The sequence below is a fragment of the Pongo pygmaeus genome, chromosome 23 (genome assembly GCF_028885625.2).
Source record: "Pongo pygmaeus isolate AG05252 chromosome 23, NHGRI_mPonPyg2-v2.0_pri, whole genome shotgun sequence".
Classification (NCBI taxonomy): domain Eukaryota; kingdom Metazoa; phylum Chordata; class Mammalia; order Primates; family Hominidae; genus Pongo; species Pongo pygmaeus.
The window spans coordinates 52,760,123-52,773,194 of record NC_085931.1 but is presented as its reverse complement, the minus strand read 5'-3'; the positions used below and the strand labels follow the sequence as shown (position 1 = coordinate 52,773,194).

Here is a 13,072-nt window from a genome sequence, read left to right as displayed (position 1 = left end):
CCCCTGCTTCCTTTCTGCCTTGGATTCCCTCATCTGACTGTTCTGGCAAAGTTCGGCCTCCTAATACCAAGTCCCACGACTCCTTGCATGGCCTTGTCATCCTTGCTGTTCTCTGTGGCACTGTCTCCACCATCTACAGACTACTCCTTGAAAAGCTAACACTTTCCTAACCTCGAATCTCCCAGTTCTCTCCTCTTGACTCAACAGTGACTCTCTTCAATCTCCATCCCAGTTTTACCTTCTCCTAAGTATCTACGTCTCATTTCCTACTGGATGACCCCCAGGTACCCCAATTTCAGCACAATTAAGACAAATTTTCATCATTTCCCCTAACGAGCTCTTTCTGCTGACTCCTAACTCCCCCAGTGCTCCAGGCTCAAAGTCTTAATGGAATCTTAGAATTCTCCCTCTGCTCTGGCTTCAGGGACAAGCCTTCAATGAGGACACGTCCTGTCACATCCCCAACACTCACTCCTTGCTCACCCAGTTGGCCACTCCAACCTTCCCAATGGTGTGAACACTCAGACCGAACTTGAGGTGCTTTCCTTTCCTCATCAGACACACCTTTACAGAACACCTATTCAGTGCCAGGTACTGCAGGGTACTCTGTCAAACTGGGTGTCCGCAGGGAGAAGCAAGCAGAGACCCAAGTCAGTGCCATGGAAAGGTATCTGAATGAGGGCCACTTCCCATCCAAATTTGTCACCCTTCATCACCTCATACCTGGATGGCTACAGTTTCCTAATTGGCCTCCCTGCCTCCAATCTTCCTTGCCTATCACCACAGTTCAATTTTCTTTTCTTTTTCTTTTAATTTTTTTTTTTGAGACAAGGTCTTGCTCTGTCACCTAGGCTGGAGTACAGTGGCACAATCTGGGTTCACTGCAACCTCCGCCTCCCAGGTTCAAGCGATTCTCCTGCCTCAGCTTCCCAAGTAGCTGGGATTACAGGTGCCCGCCATCATGCCTGGCTAATTTTTGTATCTTTAGTAGAGATGGGGTTTCACCATGTTGGCCAGGCTGGTCTCGAACTCCTGACCTCGGGTGATCCACCCTCCTCGGCCTACCAAAATGCTAGGATTACAGGCATGAGCCACCGAGCCCAGCCCACAGTTCAATTTTCTTAAAAGCCCATGATTAATATGTCACACCCTACTTGAAAATCTTCAACAATTCCCTCCCTATATTCCATAAAACACCTTGCATCTACAGTACAATTTAGCTCCACCTCACCTCTCAGACCTCAACTTCTACTGTTTCCTCACACACACTATATTCCAAGAAATCTCTAGTAATCTTTCATTTCCAAAGGCAGCTTGTTCTAACTCCTCCCACATACTTGTCAGGCTGCTCCTGCCACCCATCTGGGTCCTTTTTGGACCCAGCAAAAAGGTCACCTCCATGACTGTTCCTTTCCTGATCCCAGTGGAAGAGGATCCCACCTTGCTGCCCTTCCAGAAGACCTGGTGTGTAACGGCGCATGAGGCCCTTTCTCAAAACAGAGATATATAACACAAAATGAAATGGTAGACTTACTCTATTATGGGAAACCTGGGGGCCTGGGACAATAGGACGTACTGCAGTAGTACAAGACCCCAGAGATCAACTAGCACACATGCTTTATTAGGTGCCTATAGTATGTTTTTTTTTTTTTTTAATGAGCCAACATATAAAAATCTGGGTATTTCTTTCTTTTTTTTTTTTTTTTTGAGACAGAGTCTTGCTCTTGTTGCCCAGGCTGGAGTGCAATGGCGCAATCTCGGCTCACTGCAACCTCTGCCTCCCGGGTTCAAGCAATTCTCCTGCCTCAGCCTCCTGAGTAGCTGGGATTCCGGGCATGAGCCACCACGCCCAGCTACTTTTGTATTTTTAGTAGAGATGGGGTTTCTCCATGTTGGTCAGGCTGGTCTCGAACTCCCAACCTCAGGTGATCCACCCGCCTTGGCCTCCCAAAGTGCTGGGATTATAGGTGTGAGCCACCGTGTCCAGCATTTTTTTTTTTTTTTTAAGACAGAGTCTCATTCTGTTGCCTAGGCTGGAGTGCAGTGGCATGATCTCGGCTTACTGCAACCTCTGCCTCCCAGGTTCAAGTGATTCTCCTGTCTCTGCCTCCTGGGTAGCTGGGACTATAGGCGTGTACCACCATGCCCAGCTAATTTTTGTATTTTTAGTAGAGATGGGGTTTCACCATATTGGCTAGGCTGGTCTTGAACTCCTGACCTTATGATCCACCCACCTCAGCCTCCCAAAGTGCTGGGATTACAGGCATGAGCCACTGTGCCCAGCCAAAAATCTGGGTATTTCAAATAAAAATCCAGACTTGGGCATCTCTTGAAAAACAGACACTGATACCTCTCTTGCAAGAAGCCTCCCTGGACTTCCGAATCTAAGAAGGCTAGCCCCGTCACACTCTATAATATGGCCCAATTTTATTTTGCTCACAGTGCCCTGCCTAAACTGTTCATTTATTTTACTCAACTTGTATTTCCTCCATCGAGAATGTAAGCTTCCTGAGAGAGAAGACACATCATCTGTCTCGCTCAAGTTATCCTTTGTCCATCATGAATACTTAGAAGCCATTCAAGAGATGTGCTGAATGAGTAAATGAGTAAATAAATGTGGCCTCCCTGAGCCCATATCCTTGAAGGGTACCAATGGACTGGAACACAGCAGACATTGTGGAATGGATGCTTGCCTGCCTGCACCTCCTGGAGGCTCTCTAGGTTGCATTTACCCTTTATCCCCACCATACACATACAAAGGAAGTAAATGTACTCACCCTGCCTGCCTCTCCCCTTCCTCACCTGACCGGCTCCTAGAAGCATCCAGGCTGGCTATCCTTGATCTAATCCAACTCCAAACCATGTCCAGGACAGTTAGTATCCTGCCCAACCCAAGATCACTGGATCACTCAGGCATTCCACAAATATTTAATGGGCACTCTCACTGTGCCAGGCACTGTTCTAGGTTCAAAGAATTCAGTGGGAATGAAATGAAGGTACCTGCCTCAAGGAGCTAACATTCAGTAAGGGGAACACAGGGGTGAGAATCAAGGGATAATTTATCTTCAGACCACTGACCTTCAGCCTGCCCAACTCTTTTCGTCCTCCAAGGCCCAGGTCAAGAGCCATCTCTTTGGTGTGGTCTTCCTGGTAAGCCAGCCTTTACCAAGCTACCCTCACTGCTGACTTTCACTTGTTGTGCTGTGCAATTTTTAGCTGTTCCATACTGGCACTAGAGTTTCTCATCTCAAGCTCCATGAAGTCATAAAATTCTATGCTATCTTTCATGATTCCTTACAGCTCAGAAACCACAGCCAGCACTTGAATACTTGCTGATCAACTGAAGACATGGAACCACGTTTCCCAAACCTGGCCCCTAGGTCTCCTGTGACAAAACAGCCACACCTCTTCCTTGTGCGGTAGGTAACTATTTTGAGAAAAAGCCTTATGCACTGTTATAAACCAGGTCTTCTGGAAGGACAGAGAAGTGGAATCTTCTTCCACTGGGATCAAACCTAAGGGACCTATGAAGCCACTGAAACACTGTGGTAGTTTCCAGACGGTGGTAGTTTCCATTTTATTCAGAAATCTGTGGGGATAAGGACAGTATTAACCACTAGGTAATTTAAACTCATTACAAATTAAGACAGGGTTGGGTATAGTGGCTCATGCCAGTAATCCCAGCACTTTGAGAGGCCAAGACAGGAGGACTGCATGTGCCTGGAAGTTCAAGACTAGCCTGGGCAACACAGTGAGACTGGCTCTACTATATATATATAAATTAGCTAGGTGTGGTGGTACATGCCTTAGTCCTAACTACTCGGGAAGCTGAGCTGGGAGGATTGCTTAAGCCCAAGAGTTCAAGGCTGCAGTGAGCTATGACTGTGCCACTGCACTCCAGCCTGGGCAATAGCCAGACACTGTCTCTAAAAAAAATTAGGTGGCTCGGCCAGGTGTGGTGGCTCATGCCTGTAATCTCAGCACTTTGGGAGGCCAAGGTGAGCGATCACCTGAGGCTGGGAGATCAAGACCAGCCCGACCAACATGGAGAAACCCTGTCTCTACTAAAAATACAAAATTAGCCAGGCGTGGTGGCCCATGCCTGTAATCCCAGCTACTTGGGAGGCTGAGACAGGAGAATCGCTTGAACTCGGGAGGCGGAGGTTGCGGTGAGCCGAGATCGTGCCATTGCACTCTAGCCTGGGCAACAATAGTGAAACTCTGTCTCAAAAAAAAAAAAATTTAGGTGGCTCACACAGGTAATCCTAACACTTTGGGAGGCCGAGGCAGGAGGATCATTTGAGCCTAAGAGTTTGTGCCTGGCAACATAGTGAGACCTCATCTCTACAAAATTCAAAAACTTTGCTGGGCGTGGTGGCATGCGTCTGTGGTCCCAGCTACTTGGGAGGCTGAGGTGGGAGGATTGCTTGAGCCCAGAAGGTCAAGGCTGCAGTGAGCTGTGATTGTGCCACTGCATTCCAGCCTGGGTGACAGAATGAGACCCTGTCTCAAAAAATAACTAAATAAATAAAAATTTAAATTTAAAAATTAGATAAACAAAATAAGACAAATAGGAATTGATCATGGAATAGGAATGCAAAATGCACATGAATTTCTTTCTGTGCCCTTGCAGGTAGGCAGCTATAGACATACAGTACTTTCTACTGGCTGTGTAATCTTCAGTAAATTAATGAACTGCCCTGGGCCTCACTTTCAGGATCTGTGAGAGGGAGATGACTAGTATAACAGTTCTCTCTACCTGACAGGGTTGTTAGGAGGATTGAGAACATTAACGTGTATAACTGTTTAACACCGTCTGGCACAGAAGTTCTCAAAACATGTTAGCTGCCCTTGCTATGTTCCCAACCCCCACCTACCCCATATCCCCCATTTGTTAACCCATTTCTGTATTTAGAAGCACTTAGTAAAGAGTCTGTGGTTAGAACTGGGGCTTCAATTAAGGGTCTTATCACACTGCCCACATGACCAAAATGGAAATCAAGGACAAACCAAGGGGAGAAATATTACAAAAGCAAAATGGGAAAATGGCAAACAGATCCTTTTCAATTAGCTGCTGCATTTATCTCTTCCCCCAAAACAGAATCTTCTGCTGCTTCTGTTTCTTCATCTGCACAACGGGAACGTAGGCATCATACATGCCTGCAAGGCTATAGTGAGATCCTGGACATGAAAGCATTCTGAAAACTGAAAAGTACAATGCACCTGTGTTTCTGCCTAAGCTTTCTAAAGTGAGTGGCCTTAGATAAGTCAACATCTCCTGGCCTCGGCTTCTTTAATTACCATATTAAAATAGGGGTAATAAGAATATCTCACAGGATTGTTGTGAGGAAGAAGTGAAATAATACAAAGCATTTTGGGGCCTAAACATAAGAGTGCAACTATCGAGTTAATAAGATTACTAGCCTAGTCAACTGGACTCTTTCTTGAAAGGAGGGGTATAAAAAAACCAATACTGGCCCAGGAACTGCAAGAACTAGGCTCTAACCAGCTGGGTGACCTTGAGCAAGCCGCTGACCCTCTCCAAATCGTAGTTCCCGTGGTCGCAAAATTAGTATTTTAAGAGTGGATCCCTGGGCTCCTACCAGCTCTTCCACTCCGCTGTTAAGGCGCCGGAACAAAGGCCACCCGCTCCCCAGCCCGTACCCGAGGGGCCACAACTCAAAATTCCTTCTGCTCAATTCCCTTTGCAGCTTGACAGCAGGAGCGCCCGGGTCTCCAACCCAGAGAGATGCGTCCACACTCCGCCGCCACTGCTCTCTCTGCTCTCTTCATCAGCAACTTGCTTCTGCAGTAGATGCCCAAAGTTTCGCGGAGCACCCGGCGACCTGGCCGTCGGTCAATCCTGAGAAGCCCTGGGATTCGGGGCGCGGAGACTGGGGGCTGGGTCCCGGGAATCCCAAAGCCGCCCCCGCGGACAGGCAGGGAGTGACAGGTGCGACGCGCGGTCGCGGGCGGCGGGAGAGCAGACCACGGAAGCCGCGTGTGGGCGCGCGAGGGAGGCGGCGGCCACGCGCTCTCCTTAGGCCGCTCGCTGAGACGCCCCCGCGACGTCCCTGGCCCCGCGCTCTGGAACCCGCGACCCTCGCGCCGCTTTCGGCCCCGCGGCGCCCCAGATCCCACGGCCTCCCGGAGCGGCGCGGCTGGGCCAGGCTCACGCTCGCAGCGCCGGAAGGGTTGGGGACCGCCGGGGGGACCGTGCGCACGGGGTTCTTCCCGCGCGAGCCGGGGCTGCCGGGGGGTGGGCGCACGCGCACCCGGGCGCGCTGCCGTAACCCCTTCCTCCCCGCGCGGCCCCCGCACTCCCACCCACCCACCACTCACCGTCGATGTCCCCCAGGGTCAGCTCGTCGCCCAGCTCCGTGAGGGTCTCCATGGTCTCCAGACCGCCCAGCTCGCCGCTCTCGTCCATCGCCCGGCTCAGCGCAGAAGCCCCCCTGCCGTGCTGCTCAGGGAGACGCGGGGGCGGTGCCGTCGCCACCGCCCATGACACCCGACAACCCCCGCCCGGTACCGCCTCACCGACGGGTTCCACCCGCCGCCATGTTTGCGTTGCGCCCGGGCGCCGCACGGAAAGGGCGGGGCGGGATTCCCCCGCCCGAGCCCGCGCCCCCTGCGGCCCCGCCTCCAAGCAGCGCGCCCCCCTGTTTGTTGTCAATGGGACCAGGCTCATCTCAGCCAATCGGCGAGCGAGGCGGCGCGTGGGGTGATGGCGCGTCATCGATCAGCAGCTCAGATTTGCATAGTGAGGTCCCTCCCCCCGCGGCCTCGGAGCGAATGCCTGGAGTAGCTGTCCGGTCATCATCTTAACCTCCTCCGCCTTGTTTAAAGGAGCCGCTGCCTTCTCCGTTGGATCTGCGCCACACGCAAGTCCGTCCACTGGCCTGGGAGTGAAGGGTTAACAGGCCATCCTCCACCTGCGACCGCCTGCCGCCTCCAGCCCTGGCTGGGAGTACATTACGTCATCTTCCCAGCTGCCTACCCCCGCCCTGCCCGCCTGAGAAAGCCAGCGGAGTCAAACCTGGACCCCAGCGCTCGGGACGGGAGTGAGGGTCATCCAAGTCCCGCTTCTGCCAGCCTCCTTACAAAGGCGGGCACGGAGGCTTGACAAGGTTGCAGATTGTCCCAGGGCGGTCAGGATTTTACGTCTGCTGCTTTGCACCCGCCGTGACCTCGCGCTTACTGCAGTGGTCCTCAATCCCTGGCACCTTGGAACCATTGAGGACCTGAAAACCACGCCAGTGCCCAGGCCCACCTACGGCCTCCTGAGAGGGGGGCCCCGGGCACGAGTTTTTTGAAAAAGTTCCACCGGGATTCTGAAGCGCAGCCCACCCACTCCTTCAAGCACCTCACTGCCCCATCTTGCAGCTGGTCGTGTTGTAAACTTCTAGGAATTTATCCTAAGGAATAAAAATTACAAGTGCTTGAAGAAGTGCTGTAACTAGGAAGAAGTGAGAATAAGGAAATGAATATGTAAATTACATCCACACGATGGAATACCATGGGATCATTAAAAATTACGCACACAAATGTATATTTATTAGCAAGAAAAGGCATTCACAATATATTGATAAAGGGGAAAAGTAAGTTTCCTGCCAGTTTGTGAGAGGCAGCTGTTGCTTAGTGATCAATAATTAAGAACACACAGGCTGTGTGGAGGCAGACACATGGATCCACTAATTCACTGTGTGACCTTGGGCTGTTTAATTGTTCTAAGCCTCAGTTTCGTCATCTCTAAAATGGGGATAAAATAGCATCTCTCATAGCTGTGGTTAAGTGAGATTATTTGCACATTCAATTGACAATATTTATTGAACATTTCTGTGGCAGGGAAACAAATGGTTCCTGCCCTCTGAGAGCTTCCAGTCTAGCAAAAAAAAAAAAAAAAAAAAAAAAAAAATCAGAAATCCCAAACCCGTATTAAACATAAAAATAAATTACAGATGATGGTACAAGTGATCAAGGAAAGGTAATGGATGTGATGAAACTAACAAGGGCCCTGACTTGTGCTGTCAAGAAGATGCTGAAGAAGTGACATTTAAGATGAAACCTAAAATTATGAGAGAACTGCCGCTGTTATAGCCAAAGGGGAAATGATGACATGGACAAAGGCCTTGAGGCAGGAGGAGCTGCTGGCAGCCAGCTCTGGGCATAAGCTTTGGCATACAGTAATTGCCTTGCATACTGCTGTATTGTAATTGAAAAAATAAGGATCTGGCCAGGCGTGGTGGCCCACGCCGGTAATCCCAGCACTTTAGGAGGCCTAGGTGCGCAGATCATTTGAGGTGAGGAGTTGGAGACCAGCTTGGCCAGCTTGGTGAAACGCTGTCTCTACTAAAAATACAAAAATTAGCCAGGCGTGATGGTGCATGCCTGTAATCCCAGCTACTCAGGAAGCTGAGGCAGGAGAATCGCTTGAACCCGGGAGGCGGCAGTTGCAGTGAGCAGAGATCGTGCCATTGCACTCCAGCCTGGGCAACAGAAGGAGACTCCGTCTCAAAAAAAAAAAAGAAAAGAAAAAATAAGGATCTGTGTGCTCACCTGAAGGTTAAAAACGATGGAAGACCCAACAGCTGGCTGTCAGACATAGTTACAGGAGTAGTGAGATTTGGGGTGAATTTTACTTTCTTTTTGGCATTTCAGTATTGCTTAAATTATGTTTTATAATGAAAGTGTATAACTGAGAAATAGATAGTGTCTTATTTTTTGAGAAAACAAGATTGTTCTCGTCATTGTTCACACATAGGGAGGCTGGTATAGAATACACCAGTCTCACCCTGAAAGACACAGAAAACTAAACCCTGCTCTGGACCCGGCACTGAGCAGGAAGGTGCCACCTTCAACTGTGCTGCCCAGTGGCTCTTGCAAGGCCCCTCACACTGGTGTGTGACTGGTACTCTGGGGGGATTCAGCAACAACTCCCATACAACTCACTCTGGCCCAGGGCACCCCCCACAACCCAGAACCTCAGTAACCCCCTCCAGAGGTGGCACACAACACCTGTTCCCATAGGTTCGCACTGAACCTGCCCAGAGGCCGTGATGCCTCGCCAAGTGTACTGAAGGGGTACAAGTGAAGGCTCAGTAGAAATGGTGGAAGAATGGTGGCTGGACCGGAACCTCAGGAAGCACTGATATTTTCCCTCTCGCCCTGGATCCCATGTAACTGAACATCTCTTCCAGGTGGTACCTTGCTCTGGCTAGCAGGAGGACAAGGGCTGGCTCTGAGAGGTAGAGCAGCTTTTGACAAGTCACTCCTCAGGACCTGAGCTCTTCATCTGAAAAGGGATGGACAGCCTGGCGCAGTTGCTTACGCCTGTAATCCCAGCACTTTAGGAGGCCGAGGCAGGCAGATCACGAAGTCAAGAGATCGAGACCATCCTGGCCAATATGGTGAAACCCATCTCTACTGAAAATACAAAAATTAGCTGGTCGTGGTGGCAAGCGCCTGTAGTCCTAGCTACTCAGGAGGCTGAGGCAGAAGAATCACTTGAACCCGGGAGGCGGGGGTTGCAGTGAGCGGAGATCGCACCACTGCACTCCAGGCAGGCAACAGAGTGAGACTTGTCTCAAAAAAAAAGAAAAAAGAAAGAAAGAAAAGGGATGGATTAGACTAGGTAACCACTATGTTTCAATATCTACCATGGATTGGGCACCTGCTACGGGTCACAGAAGATAATTTTATACATGGTTTTTCATTTACTTCCTCTGACACTTTCCCCTTTTGTCCACAGCACCTTTCCTTTTCTTCCTCTTCCCCTAATCTTTCAGGATTCAGTTCAGATATTACTTCCTCTAGGAAGCCTTCCAATTGGATTAACCAAAAGCATGTACTCCACTGTTTGACAGAGATGGGGTTAGAGAGGGAAATAACAAGTTTGGTTTTGGAAACATAAGCGATGAGAATTATCAGGTAGTAACAGGGCGAGTATTCAGCTTTTAGGTCTTAGAGAGTATGGCTGCCCAAAAACAAAATAGAAACAGCTCCATAAAAAACTTCATGCAAATGGGGGCAGGTGAGGAAAGAAGAATCCGGAAGAGACAGTAGGCTCAGACTTGACAGCAGAGAACTACAACAACAAGCCTGAGAGAATCACCTCAAGGAGCTGTCAACAGCATCTCTCTGAGGACAGTGATGGGGAAGGGGAGGAAGATGTGGGACTGGAATAAGAAGCGCTGTGGACCAGGGAGGTTTTCCCTCCCAGTGGACATCTGGCAATGTCTGGAAACATTTTTGGTTGTCATAACTGGGGGACTGCTACAGGCACCTGGTAGGGAGAGGCTAGGGATGCTGTTAAAATAGCCTACAACGCACAGGACAGCCCTCCTCACACACACACACCAAACAATTATCTAGCCCCAAACGTTAATAGTGCCACTGCTGGAAAACGCTGCCTTAAAGGATATCAGGGAGCTCACGGACTCCCCAGTGGTTCCAAAGACTGGGCCTAGCAGCTGAGTAGACAGGAGCAATGTCCAAGATCACACTGAAAACACCACTGTTGCCACCACTGGGCACCCTGGCACTGGTCACTGGACTTGGCATTAGAGCCACCCCTTCACTGCTGCCCCTGGCACCTGTGACCACTGCCGCCACCAGCACAACTCCCAGAGTGGTATATGCAGTTGGTAGTGCTATAGTGACCTAACAATCCCAGCTGCAAGAGGCGGCTGGACAAACATGTGCCCTAGGGCCTTTACAGCTCAGGGGGTGGGCTCTGTCTGCAGTAAGACTCAGAAAGTGGACTTCCTGGAGCAAGTGACTGTAACAATCAACAGTGGCAGTAAAGGGAGGGAGAGAGGGAGCGAGTGGAGTAGTTCTGTTTGTTTCTTTGAAGGTGCCCATTTGAGGGCAGAAAGGACAGGATTAACCAGGATGGAGAGAGGATGACAGTATTAGAGGAAAGAGCCCAGGAGGAAGGAGGTGCCAGAAGGGGCAGATGAGGAGATAGTTAAGACCAGGCCCCACTCTTTGGCTCTGCATACAGCAGGCAGTCAGTAAATATATGGGATGAACAAGGAACCATCAGAGAAGGGCACACATCACTGAGAAGTCACTTAAATTCCAGGTTTCATCTTTTCAACCACCGGGCATTCTGAGATGGGGGGCCCAAGGATCTGAGTGTGAAGAGCCTGGTTCTGATAACAACAGCTGGCAAGAGACAGCCCAGGCTGGTCCCAAGTTGCCCAGGTCTCGCCACCACACTGGGCTGCCTTCCCCATTGCTCTGCAGTTGCCCAGCTCTGCTTCAAATTATACAAATCCTGCTAATGACAGAGCCCATAGAAGTTATTCAGTAGAAAGAACCTCCAGCCGAAGCTGGACCCACCGCTGACTGTTCTGAGGTATCCTTTAACCTCCCTGACACCCCAAGAAAGCTAGGTCTGCTGCCAACCAGGCCTGGTTCTTAGAAAGTTTTTTCTCCAGTTAAGGGGAAAGCTAAGCACCTTCTCTGCTAAGTCAGCAACCACAACCACTCTCCAGCATGAAGAGGACAGCAACTGGCCTGGTCCTCCCGGCAGGGAAGAGCTTGTGGGCTGGTCCTGACGCCCAGCTCCAGCTGCTGACACCAGGACAGGTTAAACAGCTGAGCCAGTGAATCTGACCCTTTCCCATTGATGCAGGAAAATAGGGTCTGGAGGCAGGGAACATAAGGCCAATTCACGCTTCAGCTATAACAGGAAATATCCTCCCCATATGGTATATGCTGTAAATGAATTTGTAAATTTACTTCATCCTTTCCATTTACATAGGGTGTACCTCAGGTAACCAGTGGAATCCTCTAGGGGGTATTTACTCCCAAAAATTCTGTAACGGGCTGCTTGAGTCCCTATGCTCAGGCCCTCTCCCGCGCTGTGGAGTATACGTTCATTCTCAGTAAAACCCTTCATTCCTTCCTTGCTTTGTGCATTTTGCCCAATTCTTTGTTCAAGACACCAAGAACCTGGACACCCTCCACCGTTAATGCCACGGCCCAGCCCTTTAGTTCACAGAGTCGGGTGTCCATGTGGCTGGGGTCACACAACCCGAGAAGGGCAAGGTGGAGACACAACTAGGTCTGTTGAATCAGTCCTACCACACTGCCCTGCCTCCACTGCCCAGTAAGGGCCCCAGGTGGCTGGTGCAGTTCTGATGGGGAAATTTCTCCAGCACTCCTCCCAGCCCCCACACCCAGCTCTCTTCCAGCTGCTTCTTGTCCCCTTACTTCTGAGTAACTGATGGGTGCAGGATGTTCTGGGCCCTTCCATGAGGCCTCCGTAAGGCTCGGCTTCCCTTTGCTGCTGCAGCCCCGTAGGGAGACCAGCCTCAGAGAAACAGGTTAGGGCTGGGCAGGGGATACAGATACCATCAAATTCATTTTGCCAATAAAGCTGCAGCACAGGGAGGCATGGGCCAAGGCCAGTCAGCAAATCTGAAGGGCTAAGACTCAGATCTCACTTGGGCTCTGTCAGTGGTAGGGGGCTGGGTGTGGAGGGGATCTGTGACGGTTTTCTCTGCTCCTTTAAGAGGCAGATCCTGACTTGGTAAAGTCAAAGAGGCAGAGCTAGAATTCTCACTAAAACCCTTCCCTCCTCTGCTTGGGAGGGGCATGAGTGAAAGGCAGCTGCCCTACCCAAGGCCACATGCCCTCTGCAGCTTCCCTGCCCTGTGGCCTCCCGAGACAGGAAGCTGTCTGACCCATGCAGCTTAGAGCAGCCATTGCGGAGCACGGCCTCCTGCAGGGCTGCGGCCTGTCCCCTTGCAGCCCCCCCCCACAGGTTGACTGTCTTCCAGCGCTGCTGGAAAGAACAAGCTGACTTCCCTGTGCTTGCTCAATGACTGTCCCCAGACATCTGAGGACAGAGATCATGTTGCTCCAAGGTCTTCTTGAGCTAAATGTTTCCCAGGTCCCAGGGCACTTCCAGGTCCTTTCCCAACACCAATCCTTTGTCAAGGGCAGTGATGGGGTAGGAACAGGAGGCCCAAGCCAAGCCCCTTGCTTCTCTGCCCCGCCAGGGCCTGGGGCCCCTCCTCGTGGGGCAGAGGCATCCTCCAAGCTGTTTCTACATCCCTAA

General features: G+C 50.7%; 1 protein-coding gene across 1 annotated transcript in view; it reads right to left on the bottom strand.

Moving 5' to 3' along the window:
• The window catches only part of SREBF2 (sterol regulatory element binding transcription factor 2), a 79,366-nt gene extending 66,377 nt beyond the window's left edge, over window positions 1-12,989 (bottom strand). Inside the window, exon 1 of the mRNA XM_054469946.2 lies at window positions 6,343-12,989. Coding sequence (XP_054325921.1) covers window positions 6,343-6,739 — 397 coding nt within the window. The 5' untranslated portion in view covers window positions 6,740-12,989. The remainder of the gene's footprint in view (window positions 1-6,342) is intronic.
• Between the last annotated feature and the right edge of the window lie 83 nt (window positions 12,990-13,072).